The sequence below is a fragment of the Pseudophryne corroboree genome, chromosome 5 (assembly GCF_028390025.1).
Source record: "Pseudophryne corroboree isolate aPseCor3 chromosome 5, aPseCor3.hap2, whole genome shotgun sequence".
NCBI lineage: Eukaryota > Metazoa > Chordata > Amphibia > Anura > Myobatrachidae > Pseudophryne > Pseudophryne corroboree.
In genome coordinates, this window is record NC_086448.1 from 212,889,948 (window position 1) to 212,914,807 (window position 24,860).

General features: G+C 48.1%; 1 protein-coding gene across 19 annotated transcripts in view; it reads left to right on the forward strand.

Annotated features, from left to right (window-relative positions):
* The window catches only part of CCDC7 (coiled-coil domain containing 7), a 502,159-nt gene that overhangs the window by 327,909 nt on the left and 149,390 nt on the right, over positions 1 to 24,860 (forward strand). For all 19 annotated transcript variants that reach the window (XM_063922082.1, XM_063922092.1, XM_063922099.1 and 16 more), the window contains 3 exons: positions 7,268 to 7,339; positions 7,435 to 7,506; positions 7,833 to 7,904. In XM_063922082.1, the coding sequence (XP_063778152.1) occupies positions 7,268 to 7,339; positions 7,435 to 7,506; positions 7,833 to 7,904 (216 nt within the window). The remainder of the gene's footprint in view (positions 1 to 7,267; positions 7,340 to 7,434; positions 7,507 to 7,832; positions 7,905 to 24,860) is intronic.

Below are 24,860 nucleotides of genomic sequence, written 5' to 3' on the forward strand. Positions count from 1 at the left end.
ATCTCAATGTGGTTTTGGCATTCCTGAAATCACATTGGTTCGAACCACTTAAGACTGTGGAATTAAAATATCTCACGTGGAAAGTGGTCATACTGTTGGCCCTGGCTTCGGCCAGGCGGGTTTCAGAATTGGCGGCTTTGTTTTGTAAAAGCCCTTATCTGATTTTCCAGATGGATAGGGCAGAATTGAGGACTCGTCCTCAGTTTCTCCCGAAGGTGGTCTCAGCTTTTCACCTGAACCAACCTATTGTGGTGCCTGCGGCTACTAGGGACTTGGAGGATTCCAAGTTGCTGGACGTAGTCAGGGCCCTGAAAATTTATGTTTCCAGGACGGCTGGAGTCAGAAAAACTGACTCGCTGTTTATCCTGTATGCACCCAACAAGCTGGGTGCTCCTGCTTCTAAGCAGTCTATTGCGCGCTGGATTTGTAGCGCTATTCAGCTGGCGCATTCTGCGGTAGGATTACCGCAGCCTAAATCAATAAAAGCCCATTCCACAAGGAAGGTGGGCTCATCTTGGGCGGCTGCCCGAGGGGTCTCGGCTTTACAACTTTGCCGAGCAGCTACTTGGTCAGGGGCAAACACGTTTGCTAAATTCTACAAATTTGATTCCCTGGCTGAGGAGGACCTGGAGTTCTCTCATTCGGTGCTGCAGAGTCATCCGCACTCTCCCGCCCGTTTGGGAGCTTTGGTATAATCCCCATGGTCCTTACGGAGTCCCCAGCATCCACTAGGACGTCAGAGAAAATAAGATTTTACTCACCGGTAAATCTATTTCTCGTAGTCCGTAGTGGATGCTGGGCGCCCATCCCAAGTGCGGATTGTCTGCAATACTTGTACATAGTTATTGTTACAAAAATCGGGTTTTGTTGTGAGCCATCTCTCCAGAGGCTCCAATTGTTATCATACTGTTAACCGGGGTTCCTATCACGTGTTATATGGTGTGATTGGTGTGGCTGGTATGAGTCTTACCCGGGATTCAAAATCCTTCCTTATTGTGTCAGCTCTTCCGGGCACAGTTCCTAACTGAGGCTTGGAGGAGGGTCATAGGGGGAGGAGCCAGTGCACACCAGGTAGTCCTAAATCTTTCTTTAGAGTGCCCAGTCTCCTGCGGAGCCCGTCTATTCCCCATGGTCCTTACGGAGTCCCCAGCATCCACTACGGACTACGAGAAATAGATTTACCGGTGAGTAAAATCTTATTTTTCTGGTATGCCTTGTCCAATAGTCTAACTTCACTGGGCACCAAAAGCATACACAGTATTAATTTCCTGTTTTACTGTACTTACAGTAGGTAGCTATGAAATACAATTTAGCTTATTCTTATCGGATAGCTCCTGCTTTATTTCATCCAATTTATTAAAGTATGTGTGCAGAGACCTCTGGGCGCCATGAGCTGGCCGCAGTGGTGCACCTCTCTACCATGCGTTTCAAGCCTTCAGAAATCTAACCGGCAGTGGCGTTTCTATAATGGGTGCAGTGGTTACGGAGCACATGGGCCCCTGGGTTCAGGGGGGCCCACACTGCACCTATATTTTGATACTTACTTTTCCGGAGTCCAGCATCAGGCGCTGCAGTCGCTTCAAAAATCACAGCCAAATTGGCCTCCGCGCATGCACAGTAGTTAAATGCCGGAGACTACTGCACTGTGCAAAGTATGGGGCCCACCCGGAGGTGCACACGGGGCCCCTCCTCTGTTAAAACGCCCCTGCTAACCGGGGACTAAAGTTAGTATTAGATTTGATTTATGGTATACTTACAAGAGAGGAGGAGTTAAAATTAATCCTATTGTTTCTCTTACATCCTAGAGGATGCTGGGGACTCCGTAAGGACCATGGGGTATAGACGGGCTCTGCAGGAGACATGGGCACTCTAAAGAACTTTTAGTATGGGTGTGCACTGGCTCCTCCCTCTATGCCCCTCCTCCAGACCTCAGTTAGATTCTGTGCCCAGAGGAGAATGGGTGCACTAGAGGGGAGCTCTACTGAGTTTCTCTGATAAAAGAATTTTGTTAGGTTTTTTATTTTCAGGGAGCTGCGCGCCATTGCTCCCACACGTTACACACACTGACAGGCACTGATGGGTGCAGGGCGCAGGGGGGGCGCCCTGGGCAGCAATATAAACTTCTGTTTTGGCATTTTTCACATATGGGCTGCGGAGCCAGTAGATATGTACATCCCCCGCCATTAATTGTAATTTTGAGCGGGACCGAAGCCCGCCACTAGAGGGGGCGGAGCTTGGTCTCACAGCACTAACCAGCGCCATTTTCTCCACAGTCTGAAGAGAAGCTGGCTCCCCGGACTCTCCCCTGCAGATCGGTGACACTGGGCTGAAAGAGAGGTGGGGAGGGGGGGGCACATTTAGGCGCAGTGAGTGTATTACACTGTTAATATATATAAAAGCGCTATATCTGGGAATTGTTTCCAGTGTCAATTGGCGCTGGGTGTGTGCTGGCATACTCTCTGTCTGTGTCTCCAAAGGGCCTTGTTGGGGAACTGTCCCCTAATAGATATATCCCTGTGTGTGTGTACGGGTGTCGGTACGCGTGTGTCGGCATGTCTGAAGCGGAAGGCTCATCCAAGGAGGAGGTGGAGCAGATGATTGTGTTGTCTCCGTCGGCAACGCCGACTCATGATTGGTATGATATGTGGAATATTTTAAATGCTAATGTGACCTTATTACATAAGAGAATGGACAAAGCTGAGTCCAGGGAAACAGCAGGGAGTCAATCCGCGGATTTGACTGGGTCACAGGGCCCGTCAGGGTCTCAAAAGCGTCCCCTATCACAAATAGAAGACACTGATACCGACACGGATTCTGACTCCAGTGTCGACTATGATGAGGCAAGGTTACACCCTAAGGTGGCCAAAAGTATTCATTATATGATTATAGCAATAAAAGATGTGTTGCATATCACAGATGACCTCTCTATCCCTGACACGAGGGTACACATGTTTAAGGGAAAGAAACCTGAGGTAACGTTTCCTCCATCTCGTGAACTGAACGAATTATTTGAAAAAGCTTGGGAAACTCCAGACAAAAAACTGCAGATTCCCAAGAGGATTCTTATGGCGTATCCTTTCCCTGCAAAGGACAGGATACAGTGGGAATCCTCGCCCAGGGTGGACAAGGCGTTAACGCGTCTGTCCTAGAAGGTGGCGCTACCGTCTCCAGACACCGCGGCCCTTAAGGATCCTGCAGATTGTAGACCGGAAACTACCTTAAAGTCTATTTATGCACATACGGGTGTTTTACTCAGACCGGCAATAGCATCGGCATGGGTTTGTAGCGCTGTTGCAGCATGGACAGATACCTTGTTGGCTGACATGGATACCCTGGACAAGGATACCATTGTACTGACTTTAGGTCACATTAAAGACGCAGTCTTATATATGAGAGACGCTCAAAGAGACGTGGGGCTGCTTGGGTCCAGAGCCAACACCATGGCAGTTTCGGCAAGACGAGCTCTGTGGACCCGCCAATGGTCGGGTGATGCCGACTCAAAGAAACATATGGAGGTTTTACCTTACAAGGGTGAAGTTTTGTTTGGGGATGGTCTCGCGGACCTGGTTTCCACAGCTACCGCGAGTAAATCTACATTTTTGCCCTTTGTTCCCCCACAGCAAAAGAAAACCCCACAATATCAGATGCAGTCCTTTCGGTCGCATAAGTCCAGAAGAGGTCGGGGCTCCTCTTTCCTCGCCAGAGGTAAGGGTAGAGGTAAGAGAACACCTGCTTCGGCTAGTTCCCAGGAGCAGAAGTCCTCCCCGGCTTCTGCTAAATCCACCGCATGACGCTGGGGCTCCACGGAGGGAGTCCACACCGGTGGGGGCACGTCTTTGACTCTTCTGCCAGGTCTGGGTTCTATCAGACGTGGATCCTTGGGCGTTGGAAATTGTATCCCAAGGTTACAAACTGGAATTCGATGAGGTGCCCCCTCGCCGATTTTTCAAGTCGGCCTTGCCAATCTCTTCCCCGGGGAGGGAAGTGGTATTAGATGCAATTCAAAAGCTGTGTCAACAGCAAGTGATTGTCAAGGTCCCCCTAGGCCAACAAGGAAAAGGGTACTATACAACACTGTTTGTGGTCCCGAAACCGGATGGTTCGGTCAGACCCATTTTGAATCTAAAACCCCTGAACTTATACTTGAAAAAGTTCAAATTCAAGATGGAATCACTCCGGGCTGTGATATCCAGTCTGGAAGCAGGGGATTTTATGGTGTCGCTGGACGTGAAGGATGCCTACCTTCATGTCCCCATATTTCCTCTTCATCAGGAATACCTGCGTTTTGCGGTACAGGACTGTCATTACCAGTTTCAGACGTTGCCGTTTGGGCTTTCCATGGCCCCGAGAATTTTCACCAAAGTAATGGCGGAAATGATGGTGCTCCTGCGCAAGCAGGGAGTCACAATTATCCCGTACTTGGACAATCTCCTGATAAAGGCGAGATCAAGAGATCAATTGCTGAAAAGCGTGTCGCTCTCCCTGGGAGTATTACATCAACACGGTTGGATTCTCAATCTGCCAAAGTCACAGTTTATTCCAACGACTCGAATATCATTCCTAGGCATGATCCTAGACACGGAACAGAAGAGGGTTTTTCTACCAATAGAAAAAGCCCAGGACCTCCAGAACATGGTCAGGGACCTACTAAAACCAAAAAGAGTGTCTGTTCATCAATGCACTCGAGTTCTGGGAAAAATGGTGGCAGCCTACGAGGCCATCCCCTTCGGCAGGTTCCATTCGAGGACGTTTCAGTGGGACCTTCTGGACAAATTGTCGGGGTCCCATCTACACCTACATCAAAAGATAAATCTGTCCCTCAGGGCCAGGGCGTCTCTCCTATGGTGGCTGCAGAGTGCTCACCTTCTAGAGGGTCGCAGGTTCGGCATTCAAGACTGGGTTCTTGTAACCACGGACGCGAGCCTCCGAGGATGCGGAGCAGTCACAAAAGGAAGAAATTTTCAGGGACTATGGTCAAGTCAGGAGGCTTGTCTACACATCAACGTGCTGGAATTGAGGGCCATATACAACGGCCTACGACAAGCGGAATATCTTCTTCGCGACCTACCGGTTCTGATTCAAATCAGACAACGTCACAGCCATGGCTCATGTAAACCGCCAAGGCGGGGCAAGGAGCAGAGTGGCAATGACGGAAGCCACCAGAATTCTGCGCTGGGCGGAAAGTCACATAAGTGTTCTGTCAGCAGTCTTCATACCGGGAGTTGACAACTGGGAAGCAGACTTCCTCAGCAGACACGATCTTCATCCAGGAGAGTGGGGACTTCATCAAGAGGTCTTTGCAGAGATAGCAAGTCTTTGGGGACTTCCTCAAATAGACATGATGGCGTCACGCCTCAACAAAAAGCTTCGGAAGTATTGTGCCAGGTCAAGGGACCCCCAGGCAGTAGCGGTAGATGCCCTGGTGACACCATGGGTGTTTCAGTCGGTCTATGTGTTCCCTCCTCAACCTCTCATCTCAAAAGTGTTGAGAATCATAAGATGAAACAGAGTACAAGCAATACTCGCGGTTCCAGATTGGCCTCAAATGGCCTGGTATTCGGATCTTCAGGAAATGCTCACAGAAGATCCGTGGCCTCTTCCTCTCAGGGAAGACCTGCTGCAGCAGGGGCCTTGCATGTTCCAAGACTTACCGCGGTTGCGTTTGACGTCATGGCGGTTGAACACCGAATCCTAGCTGAGAGAGGTATTCCGGAGGAAGTTATTCCTACTCTGATAAAGGCTAGGAAGGAAGTAACGGCGAAACATTATCACCGTATCTGGAGGAAGTATGTATCTTGGTGTGAAACCAAACATGCTCCTACGGAAGATTTCCATCTGGGCCGTTTTCTCCACTTCCTACAGTCAGGAGTGGATATGGGCCTAAAATTAGGCTCCATTAAGGTACAGATTTCGGCCCTATCTATATTTTTTCAGAAGGAATTGGCTTCTCTCCCAGAAGTCCAAACTTTCATAACGGGAGTGCTGCACATCCAGCCTCCTTTTGTGCCACCTATGGCACCATGGGACCTTAACGTGGTGTTGCAGTTCCTTAAATCACACTGGTTTGAACCTCTTCAAACGGTGGAATTAAAATTTCTCACTTGGAATGTTGCTGGCCTTGACATCTGCAAGGTGGGTGTCAGAGTTGGCGGCCTTGTCTCACAAGAGCCCCTACTTGATTTTTCATGTGAATAGAGCAGAGTTGAGGACTCGTCCTTAATTTTTGCCTAAGGTGGTTTCTTCTTTTCATATGAACCAACCTATTGTGGTGCCTGTGGCTACGGGGGACTTGGAGGACTCCAAGTCCCTGGATGTAGTCAGGGCCTTAAAAATTTACGTAGCCAGGACGGCTAGGGTTAGGAAAACAGAGGCTCTCATTGTCCTGTATGCAGCCAATAAGGTTGGCGCGCCTGCTTCTAAGCAGACTATTGCTCGCTGGATCTGTAACACGATTCAGCAGGCTCATTCTATGGCTGGATTGCCGGTACCAAATTCAGTAAATGCCCATTCCACTAGGAAAGTGGGCTCTTCTTGGGCGGCTGCCCGAGGTGTCTCAGCATTACCGTTGTGCCGAGCAGCTACTTGGTCGGTTTCAAACACTTTTGCAAAATTCTACACGTTTGATACCCTGGCTGAGGAGGACCTCGCGTTTGCTCAATCTGTGCTGCAGAGTCATCCGCACTCTCCCGCCCGGTTTGGAGCTTTGGTATAAACCCCATGGTCCTTACGGAGTCCCCAGCATCCTCTAGGACGTAAGAGAAAATAAGATTTTAAACCTACCGGTAAATCTTTTTCTCCTAGTCCGTAGAGGTTGCTGGGCGCCCGTCCCAGTGCGGACTAAATCGTCAAGACTTGTATATAGTTGTTGCTTACATAAGGGTTATGTTACAGTTAAGATCGGTCGTTGACTGATACTGTTTTTTGTTCATACTGTTAACTGGTTGCGTATATTCCAGGTTATACAGTGTGTTTGGTGTGGGCTGGTATGAATCTTGCCCTTAGATTAACAAAATCCTTACCTCTTATTGTCCATCTCCTCTGGGCACAGTTTCTCTAACTGAGGTCTGGAGGAGGGGCATAGAGGGAGGAGCCAGTGCACACCCATACTAAAAGTTCTTTAGAGTGCCCATGTCTCCTGCGGAGCCCGTCTATACCCTATGGTCCTTACGGAGTCCCCAGCATCCTCTACGGACTGGGAGAAAAAGATTTACCGGTAGGTTTAAAATCTTATTTTCTCTTTTTGGTTTCTTCATGCTCCATTCATAAGATACAAGATCAATATGAAGGGGATCACAGGGAGGAAGCTCATACAACAGAACAAGGACCTCAAGCAGTTCTGGTACAGTATCCACAAGTCTCAGCTTGAATCCATTTTTGTAACATTCAAGCCAATAATGAATTGCATGCATTTTACCTATATTTCTTACACTTAAGGATATTAAAGTTCCACAGAAACCAACTGACCAAACAGAAACATTTGCTGGATTCCATGAAGGATCGCTGGAGGTAATTATAATTGCTGATATTTTGATCCTTTGAAATAGTTTAGAAACACTGACACACAATCAGTCCTATGCATAGCCTCCATAAGCTGCCTTGATTTGCTTTAATAAAATTTGAACTTAAATTATTTCAGAAACGTATTTTTGCCTCAGTAAACCATCTGGGAATAAAAATTGGTGGCAATGAAGCATGAGTTCACACAAGTCACAAATTGTCTCTAAAACCTAAATATTACATCATGATTTCTACCTTAGCATTATATAGTAGGTACCCGATTGCTGTTATTTTATGAAGCCATTATTCCTTTTCTCTCTTCTCTTGTATCTTAGACAGAGCAGCATTGTCCACCTGACACCTATGAATTGGATCCCGCTAAGAGCTTCAAAATGAGAAAGCAACAGGTGATTTATTTGGCAGTAAAGTAAAAAAAGACTTAACTTGTGCAATGCTAATACATCATTTAAAATTGAAAAAGAAAAATATTTATGAGTGTCCAAAACTTCTCTGCCCTTCAGAAACATCTTGTAACACTGCATTCTATTTTGTTTTTATAATGCATCTCTTTGTGGTTATTGTATGACTGAAGTCCTTAATTTTAATAGGAAGCAATGAAGATGGTAAGGAAAGAACACAAATTCCTTTATACAGAAACAAGGATAGAGATATGTGGTAGCAAATTCATATCATATATGATGCATATACTGTTTGAGTGCTATTCCACGGTATCCGGTCTATTAGATCTACACTAAAAAGGTCTACAGTCAATAGGTCGACTGCTAATGGTCGACATGCATTAGGTCAATAGTTCAAATGGTCAACAGGTTCAAAAGGTCGCCATGACACTGGTCGACACACTTATGGTCAACACAAGAGTTTTTCTTTTTTTTTTCTTTTTCATACTTTACCATCCAAGTGGACTACCATTGGGAATAGTAACCTGTGGCGTGCACAGCGGTAGCGGAGCAAGGCACCTTGCCTGAAGCATGGCGAGTGAAGTTGAGGGACGCGATACACTAATGGGGTTTGTTTGTGGCAGTAAAGTAACAAAATACCCCCAAAAAACAAACAAAATTGAGTCTACCTTTTTTTTGTTGACCATTTCCATGTCAACTTTTTGAACCTGTCTACCTTTTCTACTGTCTACAGATTCCATGTTGACCTTTTGACCCTGTCAACCTAATGCATGTCTACCATTAGTGGTCGACCTTTTGACTGTAGACCTTTTTAGTGTAAATCTAATAATCCACACCCCTATTCCACAGTAGAAGATTGAAGGACAACTGCAGCAGCACATATGTTCCTGGGGAGGTGAGTACAGTAGAAGGTATTCCTGATCTTCTTCCCTCTAGTATCCTTGGATAAACCACCTAACAGAAGCTCAGTATCTCTCTCTGATTGAGGGTACGGTAGGTTTTTAAAAATAACAGGTGTCCCTTAACATACAGGCTTATTGCAACAAAGAAAATGCAGTTTACCTGTGTAATCAGTGTAATCAGTAATTAAATAGTGTGGAATGTGATGATGCTGGGGTGATGTTTAGCTTTCTTTGTCCTTCCAGCCAACTGATCTGCCCATATGCCTAATGTTTAGCTCTTGGCCTTCTGCTACTTCAACATTGATTAAATAAATCACTTACAGTAGGTAACTAATGAGTGAAAGACAATTAAAATAACACACTATTGTACTTCAGTAGCGTTTGTGCCTCAGCTACTTAACCATGCACTTTACTTCTCTAATCATATGGTAGGGAGTGGGACTGAACTCCGTGTCCTCCTGTTTTTGGCAGGTCTACACAAAAAAAAAAGGAGAGTTTGCAGAGTCATTGACGTGCACATGGGCACAATCCTAGGCCAGTCCAACAGGAGTAGTCATCCTAGCCAGCACTGTCTTGGTGATTCTTTAAACACCTTTCAAGTTATCATTTACCAGGGGTTGCCTGTGGTCCTAACCAGCCTTCTGCTGCCTGGCAGGCACTCTGCAGTGTGTGGCTCCATCTTTTTTCTAATCAGTATGCTGTCTGTATGGAGATACAATGCCAGGAGGCATATTACAGTTAAAAAGCAAAAGGCATGCTTACACAATAGTGGTAGGGTGTAACACCCCACTTGAAAACATTTAAGGATGCTACAATAGACATAGAGGCTCTGATTCAGATTGAACATTATTGCTCCTGCATGGGATTAGATGGGTATATTTGCTCATATGCTAAGTTGTAGGTATCTCTGTCCTGTTATCTGTTATATCTAATATCTGTTTCATATCTGTCATCATTATCAGTGCGTAACTTTAACCAGCCCTATTCCTGATGCAAATGATCAGCCTGAAAATAGGCATAGTTAAGCTTGTGAAACAAATAAAGGCAAAGGGCACCACCAAGTGTATTAAATTAGTGAGACTTGTGTACCAAGTACTCACATACCATATAGATAACCAAAAGGAATATCTTGGGTATATCACCCTTGTTATATGTGGGTTTTTATTTTTAATATTTTAAACGCTCAAACTACAACACTCTTTAGGAGCTCCTACTGTATATAATGGTTAATAATAATAATAATAATAACAATAATATAGAGTATTATGTTGAAAACTCATTTATCACCCAACAGATTATATATAGGCAAGTATTAAGCATATATTAAAATACTGCACAATAGATTAGTGCAAACAGAGCTAATCTAAATCACAGGAACAAAGCAGTCATAGGAATGGAAGGTCCCAAACAGGAAAACTGCCTCAACATGTTTCATCTATATAATGTGTTCTGGACTCCATAACTAATTTAATGCACTAGGAGGCCTCCTTTGCCTTTATTTGTTTCTGTACTATCACCTATGCAAAATGTAAGACTCTGTTTAAAGGGTGCTACCTGACGTTTAGTGCGTGCATGTTGAAAGACTTATTTCATATTGGACTAAAGCTGCGTAAACACTAGACGATATGTCATCCAATCCACTGGAACGGACCAACATATTGGGTACATCGACTAGTGAGTATGACACTAATTCAGACCTGGTCTCTGCAGCGTAAGCAGGCTGAAGCTCTGTGCTGTGTGCACATGCAAAGCAGCCGACTGTGTGGCCCGCTAGACATCCGCTCATAATCATAGGCAATTCTATAATGGGTGCAGTGTCTGCGGTGCACATGGGCCCCAGGGTCCAGGAGGTCCACACCGCACACCCTTCACCCATATATTGGCCCTCATTCCGAGTTGTTCGCTCGGTATTTTTCATCGCATCGCAGTGAAAATCCGCTTAGTACGCATGCGCAATGTTCGCACTGCGACTGCGCCAAGTAACTTTACTATGAAGAAAGTATTTTTACTCACGGCTTTTTCTTCGCTCCGGCGATCGTAATGTGATTGACAGGAAATGGGTGTTACTGGGCGGAAACACGGCGTTTCAGGGGCGTGTGGCTGAAAACGCTACCGTTTCCGGAAAAAACGCAGGAGTGGCCGGGGAAACGGTGGGAGTGCCTGGGCGAACGCTGGGTGTGTTTGTGACGTCAACCAGGAACGACAAGCACAGAAATGATCGCACAGGCAGAGTAAGTCTGGAGCTACTCTGAAACTGCTAAGTAGTTAGTAATCGCAATATTGCGAATACATCGGTCGCAATTTTAAGAAGCTAAGATTCACTCCCAGTAGGCGGCGGCTTAGCGTGTGTAACTCTGCTAAATTCGCCTTGCGACCGATCAACTCGGAATGAGGGCCATTATACTTACCCCTCTGGAGTCCCGAGTGATTTGCGCATGCGCACTGTAGATGTCCCTGGGAACAAGGCATGGGCGCCATGTTCCCGGAGACCTGTGCAAGAGCAGTAGACTCTGGCATTGTGCCAGAATCTACATGCTGCCGGAGAGGAGGGGACCCGCAATAGAGGCTGCATGCAGGTCCCCTCCTCTATCAAAAGGACCCTGCTCATCATCATACTGCTATTATGATGGACCTATGTTTATGTGGAGTCCTGGCGCTGTACTCCCATCTGCCACATTGTTGTCCTTAAGCGTGTGGTAAATGCCTGCTCCTAACTGGATCAGAGAAGGTCATGGTAGAGACTGCCTTCCACATTATTTTTTCTTCAGAACATGGTGATTGTCCCTCTGGGTCCGTTACTATCTCTATCCTGTTTCTTGGTGTCTCATGGTATTGCATTTTGTCAGTTTTGTTTACCATATGGGCCTGTTTTGCATCTTGAGATTGATATTTGTATAACTGCCATTGATTGCGTCAGTATTCCAAGTGGCACAGGATTCAGGACTTTCTCTTTGACTCTTCAGGCTGGTGTGCTCTGAAAGCAGAGGCAGAACTCTGGGAGGCAACAGAGTCATCTGCCGCCGGGCTCCTGCTCTGAGGGGGGGCACCTCTCCTTCCATTCTGTGACACCATTGAATTAAGTTAATTGATAGCTGCCGCTATCTTTTCAGTGGCCGACTTACTCACTGGTCCCTGCACCTTACAAATCCCACCCTTTTTATTATACTGTAGATACACATTTCTCTAACGTCCTAAGTGGATGCTGGGGACTCCGTAAGGACCATGGGGAATAGCGGCTCCGCAGGAGACTGGGCACAAAAGTAAAGCTTTAGAACTACCTGGTGTGCACTGGCTCCTCCCCCTATGACCCTCCTCCAAGCCTCAGTTAGATTTTTGTGCCCGAACGAGAAGGGTGCACACTAGGTGGCTCTCCTGAGCTGCTTAGTGAAAAGTTTAGTTTTAGTTTTTTTATTTTCAGTGAGACCTGCTGGCAACAGGCTCACTGCATCGAGGGACTAAGGGGTGAAGAAGCGAACTCACCTGCGTGCAGAGTGGATTGGGCTTCTTAGGCTACTGGACATTAGCTCCAGAGGGACGATCACAGGCCCAGCCATGGATGGGTCCCAGAGCCGCGCCGCCGGCCCCCTTACAGAGCCAGAAGACAGAAGAGGTCCGGAAAATCGGCGGCAGAAGACGTCCTGTCTTCAACAAGGTAGCGCACAGCACTGCAGCTGTGCGCCATTGCTCTCAGCACACTTCACACTCCGGTCACTGGGGGTGCAGGGTGCTGGGGCGGGGCGCCCTGAGACGCAATAAAAACACCTTGTATGGCAAAAAATGCATCACATATAGCTCCTGGGCTATATGGATGAATTTAACCCCTGCCAGAATACATAGAAAAAAGGGAGATAAGGCCGCCGATAAGGGGGCGGAGCCTATCTCCTCAGCACACTGGCGCCATTTTCCCTCACAGCTCCGTTGGAGGGAAGCTCCCTGGCTCTCCCCTGCAGTCACTACACTACAGAAAGGGTTAAAAAAGAGAGGGGGGGGCACTAATTACGCGCAGTATTAAAGATACAGCAGCTATAAGGGGAAAAACACTTATATAAGGTTATCCCTGTATATATATAGCGCTCTGGTGTGTGCTGGCAAACTCTCCCTCTGTCTCCCCAAAGGGCTAGTGGGGTCCTGTCCTCTATCAGAGCATTCCCTGTGTGTGTGCTGTATGTCGGTACGTTTGTGTCGACATGTATGAGGAGAAAAATGATGTGGAGACGGAGCAGATTGCCTGTAATAGTGATGTCACCCCCTAGGGGGTCGACACCTGAGTGGATGAACTGTTGGAAGGAATTACGTAACAGTGTCAGCTCGGTATAAAAGACAGTGGTTGACATGAGACAGCCGGCTACTCAGCTTGTGCCTGTCCAGACGTCTCATAGGCCGTCAGGGGCTCTAAAGCGCCCGTTACCTCAGATGGCAGATATAGACGCCGACACGGATACTGACTCCAGTGTCGACGGTGAAGAGACAAATGTGACTTCCAGTAGGGCCACACGTTACATGATTGAGGCAATGAAAAATGTTTTACACATTTCTGATAATACGAGTACCACCAAAAAGGGGTATTATGTTTGGTGAGGAAAAACTACCTGTAGTTTTCCTGAATCTGAGAAATTAAATGAGGTGTGTGATGATGCGTGGTTTTCCCCCGATAACAACTGATAATTTCTAAAATGTTATTGGCATTATATCCTTTCCCGCCAGAGGTTAGGGTGCGTTGGGAAACACCCCCTAGGGTGGATAAAGCGCTCACACGCTTGTAAGAACAAGGGCTCTACCCTCTCCTGAGATGGCCGTCCTTAAGGATCCTGCTGATAGAAAGCAGGAGGGCAACTGCGACCAGCAATCGCCTCAGCCTGGATGTGCAGTGCTGGGTTGGCGTGGTCGGATTCCCTGACTGAAAATATTGATACCCTAGATAGGGACAGTATATTATTGCCTATAGAGCATTTAAAAGATGCATTTCTATATATGCGTGATGCACAGCGGAATATTTGCCGACTGGCATCAAGTCTAAGTGCGTTGTCCATTTCTACCAGTAGAGGGTTATGGACACGACAGTGGTCAGGTGATGCGGATTCCAATCCAAACGGCATTTGGAAGTATTGCCTTATTAAGGGGAGGAGTTATTTGGGGTCGGTCTTTCAGACCTGGTGGCCACGGCAACAGCTGGGAAATCCACGTTTGTACCCCAGGTCGCCTCTCAACATGAGAAGACGCCGTATTATCAGGCGCAGTCTTTTCGTGGGCAAGCGGGCAAAAGGTTCCTCATTTCTGCCCCGTGACAGAGGGAGAGGAAAAAGGCTGCAGAAATCAGCCAGTTCCCAGGAACAGAAACCCTCTCCCGCCTCTGCCAAGCCCTCAGTATGACGCTGGGGCTTTACAAGCAGAATCAGGCACGGTGGGGGCCCGTCTCAATGAATTTCAGCGCGCAGTGGGCTCACTCGCAAGTAGACCCCTGGATCCTTCTGGTGATATCTCAGGGGTACAAATTGGAATTCGAGACGTCTCCCCCTCGCCGTTTCCTAAAGTCGGCTTTACTGATGTCTCCTTCTGACAGGGAGACAGTTTTGGAAGCCATTCACAAGCTGTATTCCCAGCAGGTGATAATCAAGGTACCCCTCCTGCAACAGGGAACGGGGTATTATTCCACACTGTTGTGGTACCGAAGCCGGACGGCTCGGTAAAACCGATTCTAAATCTAAAATCTTTGAACACTTACATACAGAGGTTCAAATTCAAGATTGAGTCACTCAGAGCAGTGATTGCGAACCTGGAAGAAGAGGACTACATGATGTCTCGGGACATCAAGGATGCTTACCTTCATGTCCCAATTTACCCTTCTCACCAAGGGTACCTCAGGTTTATGGTACAGAACTGTCACTATCAGTTTCAGACGCTGCCGTATGGATGGTCCACGGCACCCCGGGTCTTTACCAAGGTAATGGCCGAAATGATGATACTCCTTCGAAGGAAGGGAATTTTAGTTATCCCTTACTTGGACGATTCCCTGATAAGGGTAAGATCCAGGGAACAGTTGGAGGTCGGTGTAGCACTATCTCAGGTAGTGTTGCGGCAGCACGATTGGATTCTCAATATTCCAAAATCGCAGCTGATTCCGACGACTCGTCTTCTGTTCTTAGGGATGATCCTGGACACAGTTCAGAAAAAGGTGTTTCTCCCGGAGGAGAAAGTCAGGGAGTTATCCGAGCTAGTCGGGAACCTCCTATAACCGAGCCAAGTCTCAGTACATCAATGAGATGGTTCTGGAAAAAATGGTGGCTTCCTATGAAGAAATCCCATGCGGCAGATTTCACGCAAGAACTTTCCAGTGGGACCTGCTGGACAAATGGTCTGGGTCGCATCTTCAGATGCATCAGCGGATAACCCTGTCACCAAGCACAAGGGTGTCTCTCCTGTGGTGGTTGCAGAGTGCTCATTTTCTAGAGGGCCGCACATTCAGGACTGGGTCCTGGTGACCACGGATGCCAGCCTGCGAGGCTGGGGAGCAGTCACACAGTGAAGGAATTTCCAGAGCTTATGGTCAAGCCTGGAGACATCACTTCACATAAATATCCTGAAGCTAAGGGCCATTTACAATGCTCTAAGCTCAGCAAGACCTCTGCTTCAAGGTCACCCGGAGTTGATCCATTCGGACAACATCACGGCAGTCACCCACGTAAACAGACAGGGTGACACAAGAAGCAGAAGGGCAATGGCAGAAGCTGCAAGGATTCTTCGCTGGGCGGAAAATCATGTGATAGCACTGTCAGCAGTATTCATTCCGGGAGTGGACAACTGGGAAGCAGACTTCCTCAGCAGACACGACCTCCACCCGGGAGAGTGGGGACTTCACCCAGAAGTCTTCCACATGTTTATAAAACTCGACAAGTATTGCGCCAGGTCAAGGGACCCTCAGGCAATAGCTGTAGACGCTCTGGTAACACAGTGGGTGTACCAGTCAGTGTATGTGTTCCCTCCTCTGCCTCTCATAACCAAGGTACTGAGAATTATAAGATGGAGAGGAGTAAGCACTATATTCGTGGCTCCGGATTGGCCAAGAAGGACTTGGTAACCGGAACTTCAAGAGATGCTCACGGAGGATCCGTGGCCTCTACCTCTAAGAAGGGACCTGCTCCAGCAAGGACCCTGTCTGTTCCAAGACTTACCGCGGTTGCGTTTAACGGCAGGGCGGTTGAACGCCGGATCCTGAAGGAAAAAGGCATTCCGGATGAAGTCATCCCTATCCTGATCAAAGCCAGGAAAGATATAACCGCAAAACATTATCACCGCATTTGGCGAAAATATGTTGCGTGGTGCGAGGCCACTAAGGCCCCGACGGAGGAATTTTCAACTAGGTCGATTCCTACATTTCCTGCAAACAGGAGTGTCTATGGGCCTGAAATGTTGGTCCATTATGGTTCAAATTTCGGCCCTGTCAATTTTCTTCCAAAAAGAACTAGCTTCAGTCCCTGAAGTTCAGACGTTTGTGAAAGGGGTACTGTATATACAGCCTCCTTTTGTGCCTCCAGTGGCACCTTGGGATCTAAATGTAGTTTTTGGGTTCCAAAAGTCACATTGGTTTGAACCACTTAAATATGTGGAGTTAAAATATCTCACATGGAAAGTGGTCATGCTGTTGGCCCTGGCCTGGGCCAGGTGCGTGTCAGAATTGGCGGTTTTATCCTGTAAAAGCCCTCATCTGATTTTCCATTCGAACAGGGCGGAATTGAGGACTTGTCCTCAGTTTCTCCCTAAGGTGGTTTTCAGCGTTTCACCTGAATCAACCTATTGTGGTGCCTGCGGCTACTAGGGACTTGGAGGACTCCAAGTTGCTAGACGTTGTCAGAGCCCTGGAAATATAGGTTTCCAGGACGGCTGGAGTCAGAAAATCTGACTCGTTGTTTATTCTGTATGCACCCAACAAGCTGGGTGCTCCTGCTTCTAAGCAGACTATTGCTCGTTGGATTTGTAGTACAATTCAGCTTGCACATTCTGTGACAGGCCTGCCACAGCCAAAATCTGTAAAAGCCCATTCCACAAGGAAGGTGGGCTCATTTTGGGCGGCTGCCCGAGGGGTCTCGGCTTTACAACTTTGCCGAGCAGCTACTTGGTCAGGAGCAAATACGTTTGTAAAATTCTACAAATTTGATACCCTGGCTGAGGAGGACCTGGAGTTCTCTCATTTGGTGCTGCAGAGTCATCCGCACTCTCCCGCCCGTTTGGGAGCTTTGGTATAATCCCCATGGTCCTTACGGAGTCCCCAGCATCCACTTAGGACGTTAGAGAAAATAAGAATTTACTTACCGATAATTCTATTTCTCGTAGTCCGTAGTGGATGCTGGGCGCCCATCCCAAGTGCGGATTGTCTGCAATACTGGTACATAGTTATTGTTACCAAAAAATCGGGTTATTGCTGTAGTGAGCCATCTTTTCTAGAGGCTCCTCTGTTATCATGCTGTTAACTGGGTTTAGATCACAAGTTATATGGTGTGATTGGTGTGGCTGGTATGAGTCTTACCCGGGATTCAAAATCCTTCCTTATTGTGTACGCTCGTCCGGGCACAGTATCCTAACTGAGGCTTGGAGGAGGGTCATAGGGGGAGGAGCCAGTGCACACCAGGTAGTTCTAAAGCTTTACTTTTGTGCCCAGTCTCCTGCGGAGCCGCTATTCCCCATGGTCCTTACGGAGTCCCCAGCATCCACTACGGACTACGAGAAATAGAATTATCGGTAAGTAAATTCTTATTTTTACAAGTATCACACCCAGGATTAGAAACCATGACCTATTACACTGGAAGCCTACACCTTACTGATGAAGCTATTTGCTCCTGTATAGGAAATATGAGAATTTTAACTATATGAAGATACTTCTCTGACAATTACACGTAACTTCATATAGTTAGAATTCTCATGCTTCCTCTACAGGAGCAAATAACTCCATCAGTAAAGTGTCAGTGTAACAGGACATGGATTCTAATCCTGGGTATGACTGCTAAGAAATGTGTGATTTAAAATAAAAGATAATCAAATGTATAAATACAGTATATATATTTTTTTCAGAATACTCCATACACACACACACACACACACACACACACACACACACACACACACACACACACACACACACACACACACACACACACACACACACACACACATATTTATCTTAATATAGGAAATAGGGGGGCACCAATATTTATCTTGCCTCCAGGCAACTTTGACGAACTTACGCCACTGTCTGAAAGGAAACTATTATTTTCAAGTAAATCCTCTTTGTACTATTCTAGGACTTCCCTTGCTCCAACTGCATTCAATTTCGGCGTGACCCTCATGTTAAAACCACTGCATATACAAAATAATTTCTCTTCAAAGTCTTGTAATGGTAATTACTGGTGTAGGGTCAGGCAGTGGCGTAACTAGAAATTTTTCTCCCCAAAGCCAAAAAATTCTTCGCCCCCCCCCCCATCCCCCATAATTGGCACTACTAAAGGGATAAATGTGCGCGCGCTGAAGGCGCGCGCCGCAAGATAGGGTGTGTGGCTTCGTTGGGATGGGCGTGGCTTCACATAAAGGGGCGTGGCATTGCAGGAAAAGACTACGTTATACCCCAGTTTTCCAACCTGCACGCCCAGACGTTAGCCACCACAGAGAAGAAAAATAATCCTGATTCATGCCCCTTACATTATTTGTCATTTTTCCTCCTTATAGTAATGCCCAGTATACATTATGCCACATACTGCAATGGCCCTTAGACATTATGCCACACACAATAATGCACATGACACAATATGCACACACCATAATGCCCCCGACACATTATGCCACACACCGTAATGCCCCCGACACATTATGACAGGAATCGCAATGCCCGTTATACATTATGCTACACACTGCAATGCCCCTGATACATTATACCACATACCACAATGCCCGTGATATAGTATACAACACACCGTAATGCCTGACACATTATGACAGGAATCGCAATGCCCGTTATACATTATGCTACACACTGCAATGCCCCTGATACATTATACAACAATGCCCGTGATATAGTATACAACACACCGTAATGCCTGATACATTATGACACACACCGCAATGTCCGTGATACATTATGCCACACACTGCAATGCCCGTTATACATTATGCCACACTGCAATGACCCTGAGACATTATACCACATACCACAATGCCCGTGATATAGTATGCCACACACCGTAATGCCTGTGACATATTATGACACACACCGCAATGTCCGTGATACATTATGCCACACACCGTAATGCCCATTACACATTAAGTCCTACAGTAAGGCTTCTAATTACTTTTAAATTACCTGCTCGTTGCCAGGGGTTTCATGCACTGGGTGTCATGCTCGTTGCCAGGGGTTTCATGCACTGGGTGTCATGCTCGTTGCCAGGGGTTTCATGCTCTTGGTTCCATGCACGGTGCCAGGGGTTTTCATGCTCAGGGTGTCATGCTCGTTGCCAGGGGTATCATGCACTGGGTGTCATGCTCGTTGCCAGGTGTTTCATGCACTGGGTGTCATGCTCGTTGCCAGGGGTTTCATGCACTGGGTGTCATGCTCGTTGCTAGGGGGTAGTGCTTGTTGCTAGGGCTGTGCTCCCAGTGCCACATATGTCCCCAGTGCCAGATATTACCCCACGGTGCCAGGTACTCACATGACCCCAGTGCACAATATAGCCCCCCTCCACCTGTGTGCCAGGTACACATACACCCCCCCAGTGCCACATATGCCCCCCAGTGCCAGATATTCCTCCTCAGTGCCACATATGCCCCCAGTGCCAGATATTCCCCCCCAGTGCCAGATATTCCCCCACAGTGCCACATATGCCCCCAGTGCCAGATTTCCACCCCCAGTGCCACATATGCCCCCAGTGCCAGATTTCCACCCCACAGTGCCACATATGCCCCCAGTGCCAGATTTCCACCCCCAGTGCCACATATGCCCCCAGTGCCAGATATTCCCCCCAGTGCCAGATATGCTCCCAGTGCCAGATTCCCCCCCGCCAGTGCCACATATGCCCCCAGTGCCACATATGCCCCCAGTGCCAGATATTCCACCCCCAGTGCCAGATATGCTCCCAGTGCCAGATTCCCCCCCCAGTGCCACATATGCCCCCAGTGCCAGATATTCCCCCCAGTGCCACATATGCCCCCAGTGCCACATATGCCCCCCAGTGCCACATATGCCCCCAGTGCCAGATATTCCCCCCAGTGCCACATATGCTCCAAGTGCCAGATCCCCCCCCCCAGTGCCACATATGCCCCCAGTGCCAGATATTCTCCCCCCAGTGCCAGATATGCTCCCAGTGCCAGATTTCCCCCCCCCAGTGCCACATATGCCCCCAGTGCCAGATATTCCCCCCAGTGCCACATATGCCCCCAGTGCCAGATTCCCCCCCCCCCAGTGCCACATATGCCCCCAGTGCCAGATCCCCCCCCCCAGTGCCACATATGCCCCCAGTGCCAGATATTCCCCCCCAGTGCCATATATGCCCCCTCAGTGCGTGCCCCTCCCCCGCCGCCGCCGCTGGTTTGTGTTGGAGGGACACGGAGGGCACAGCGCGTGCCTCTCCTGTGTCCCTCCTGCATCATCTCCGGCGGCCGCGGGTCTAATAGAAGAAGTGCCGGTTCATGAGCCAATCAGAGCTCACGAACTGCACTTCGTTTATTAGACCCGCGGCCGCCGGAGATGATGCAGGAGGGACACAGGAGAGGCGCGCGCTGTGCCCTCCGTGTCCCTCCAACACAGCAGGGAGGGTTAGTAGGAGCAGATTTGACATGCGGACGCTCGTCCGCATGTCAATCTGTGCTAAATCAGTGGCGCCCCCGCAGCCCCTCGCCCCCAAGCCACCGCGAGGACTGCGGGGGCAGTAGTTACGCCACTGGGGACAGGTACCAAAACTAGAGCTGTGCGGCGGACACTTTTCGTGTTTTGGTTCTGGTTCCATGTTCGTGTTTTAGATCTGGATTGGTTTTGCCAAAACCACCCTTTCATGTTTTGGTTTTGGTTTTTGATCTAGATGATTTTTGTAAAAATAATAATAATAATTTTATTTATACAGTATAGCGCTCTTTCTCCAAACAGGACTCAAAAAAACATAAAAACAGCTAAAATCACATAATTTGGGTGTAATTTTGATCCTTCTGTATTATTAGCCTCAATAACATTCATTTCTCTTACGTCCTAGAGGACGCTGGGGTCCACATTAGTACCATGGGGGGGTATAGACGGATCCACTAGGAGCCACTGGCACTTTAAGAGTTTGAGAGTGTGGGCTGCTCCTCCTACCAGACTCAGTTTAGAAAATGTGCCCAGAGGAGCCGGTCACAGCTAGGGGAGCTCCTAGAGCTTCTTTAGTTTCATTTTTTTTCTAAGAGTTAGTTAGGCACAGGGAGGCTGCTGGCAACAGCCTCCCTGCTTCGTGGGACTAAGGGGGGGAGTAGTGTCCGCCCTGAGGGGTCTGAGCCACTATCTCCGCTGACAGGACACTGAGCTCCTGAGGGTGATGATCGTTAGCCGCCCCAGGCAAGCGCTCTCTCTCCCGCAGCATGCCGCCACCCCCCTTACAGAGCCAGAAGAATTCCTGTGGCGAGTGAGTCACCGGCCCCCTCAACAAGCGGGGAGCCGGTGTGAAGATGGCGGCAACAGGGTGGGAACGCAATACTAACTGTGCACCGGAGGCTCAGCGGTACATAGTGCGGCTCTGTGAGGGGCACCCTGAGCCAGCGCCTATACCCTACACTGGTTATACAGCTGTCAGGGACCTCGGTAACGCTGCCAGCATTAATCCTCAGGCCAGTATAAAGAATGTGAAGAGCGGGAAGCACCTCCATGTTCAGGGGGTGGAGCTTCTCCTCAGAGCGGACCCAGCAGGGTTCAGCACCATTTTCCTGCCTGCAGTTCCTCCACAGAGACGTTGACAGGGAGAGCTGTCCCTCCAAGCAACTCCAGCTATCCTGTGTGGTACCAGGGGGTTGTAGAAGTGGGGGGTTGTGTAGTTACTGTGTAGTCTATTAAGGTACACAGATAGCGCTGGTAGTTGTATTATTTCTACCTCAGAAAGTGCTGTGTGTGGGTTGGGTCCAATCTCGGTGTCTCTCTGTGGCATACTTGGGGGGAAACTGTGTCTGACATTTCCCTGTGTGTTTGTATGTTATCTCCCATAGCCATGTCTAGGGACTCTGTGTCATATGCTGCAGAAGATGTTTCCTCTGAGGAGGAATTCATTCCATGTACACAGGAATGTAATGCCTTGTCTCAGATCCCTATTATTGAGCCTGAGTGGTTAACCTCTATTAGAGGAATGATCTCTCAGATCTCTACTAGGGTAGCAAATACTGAGACTGAAACGAAGGTGTAAGAAATCTATCACAGTTTTGTCAGGTTCTGTTCCTATTCCTGCAAAATCCCCTAGCATGTTCCCACAGAAACGTGCACTTGCCCAAATCATGCAAGATGACACGGATACCGACTCTGACAAAACAGAATTAAACGCTATATTTGAAAAATCCTGGGAAAACCCAGAGAAAAAAATTCCAGATCCCAAAAAGGGTTCTGGTTGCTTTTCCCTTCCCTGAGGAGGATAGGAAAAAATGGGAAAACCCACCTATAGTGGACGCATCTGTCTCCAGACTGTCTAAAAAGGTGGTTTTACCTGTCCCTGGATCTACCGTGTTAAAAGAACCGGCTGATCGTAAGATTGACACTATGCTCAAATCCATTTACACTGCTTCAGGAGTGGCGTTAAGGCCCACTATTGCCTGTGCATGGATTTCTAAAGCCATAGTAAAGTGGTCAGGCACAGTACTAGAGGATTTGGATACAATGGTAGAAGTGACATTGAATTGTTTTTACGTAACATACAGGATTCTGTGGGGTTCATGGTGGAATCCATGAAGGACCTGGGTACGCTGACTGCGCGGATATCTTCCATGTATCTTCCACGCCAATGGTCTGCGGATGCGGAATCCAGGAGAAGTGTGGAGAACCTACCCTACACAGGTCAGGCTCTATTTGGGGAAGCATTGGATGCATGGATTTCCACGGCAACCGCGGGTAAGTCACCTTTCCTTCCCTCTGCTATGCCTCCTACACAGAAACCTTTTTCTTCAGCTGCATTGTAGTCCTTTCGGACCGCTAGGGCAAAAAAGTCCAAGCCTCCTACCACCTTCTTTAGAGGTGGTCGTGCAAAATCCATAAAGCCTGCTCCCGCAGGCTCCCAGGACCGGAAACCTACTTCTGGTTCCTCAAAATCTTCAGCATGACGGTGGTCCGCACAGCCTGGAGGAATGGTTGGTGGGTGAGAGACTTAGACGTTTCGTCCGGCCTGGATCCCTGGGTACAGGATATTGGTGGTCATTCCGAGTTGTTCGCGCGTTGCCGATTTTCGTTATGCTGCGATTTGTTGCTGCATGCGCATGGTACGCAGAGCGCATGCGCTAAGTTATTTAACACAAAACTTAGTACATTTGCTGGTGTTCTTGTGGCGCTTTTCAGTCGCACTGCTGATCGGTGAATGATTGACAGGAAAGGGGCGTTTCTGGGTGGTAACTGAGCGTTTTCCGGGAGTGTGCTAAAAACCGCAGGCGTGTCAGGGAAAAACGCAGGAGTGTCTGGAGAAACGGGGGAGTGGCTGGCCGAACGCAGGGCGTGTTTGTGACGTAAAACCAGGAACTAAACGGACTGAGCTGATCGCAATCTAGGAGTAGGTCTGGAGCTACTCAGAAACTGCAGAGAATTATTTAGTAGCAGTTCTGCTAATCTTTCGTTCGCTATTCTGCTAAGCTAAAATACACTCCCGGAAGGCGGCAGCCTAGCGTTTGCAATGCTGCTAAAAGCAGCTAGCGAGCGAACAACTCGGAATGACCACCATTGTGTCCCAGGGGAATAGACTGGAGTTTCAAGAACTCCCGCCTCACCGATTCTTCAAATCAGGCTTGCCAGCATTGCTGACAGACATGGCTATCCTACAGGAAGCCATCCTAAAATTGGAAAAGTCACAGGTCATTATTCCAGTTCCACCTCATATGCAAACAAACCTTTTCGTGGTACTGAAACTGGATGGTTCGGTCAGACCAATTTTGAACTTGAAATCGCTGAATCCTTACCTGAAGGTGTTCAAATTCAAAATGGAGTCTCTCAGGGCAGTGATCTCAGGTCTGGAGGAGGAGGGAGAGTTTCTGGTATCCCTGGATATCAAGGATGCGTACCTCCACATTCCGATTTTGGCTGCTGCACCAGGCTTATCTCAGATTTGCACTGTTAGACAGCCACTATCAATTTCAGGCGCTGCCATTCGGCCTCTCCACAACACCGAGGGTGTTCACCAAGGTGATGGCAGAGATGATGGTTCTTTTCTGCAGACAGGGTGAACATAATCCCATATCTGGACGATCTGCTGATAAAGGCATTGTCCAGGGAGACGTTGTTGCAGTCCATTGGTCTCACGACTCGTCTGCTCAGGGACCACGGTTGGATCCTGAACATTCCAAAATCACATTTGGAGCCGACAAGGAGATTGTCTTTTCTGGGAATGATCCTCGACATGGAAATGCAGAGGGTGTTTCTGCCAGAGGAGAAAGCATTGGTGATTCAAACAATGGTCCGGGACGTCCTGAAGCCAGCCCGGGTATCGGTTCATCAGTGTATTCGCCTTCTGGGGAAGATGGTTGACTCTTACGAGACTCTACAGTACGGAAGGTTTCATGCTCAGTCCTTCCAACTGGATCTCCTGGACAAGTGGCTGGGATCTCATCTACACACGCACCAGAGAATACGTCTGTCGCCGAAAGCCAGGATTTCACTCCTCTGGTGGCTGCAACTACCTCACTTTCTGGAGGGCCGCAGGTTCGGGATTCAGGACTGGATCCTTCTAACCACTGATGCAAGTCTCCGGGGCTGGGGCGCAGTCACTTAGGAGGAAATCTTCCAAGGAAGGTGGTCAAGCCTGGAATCCAGTCTTCCAATAAACATTCTGGAACTAAGAGCCATCTACAACAGTCTTCT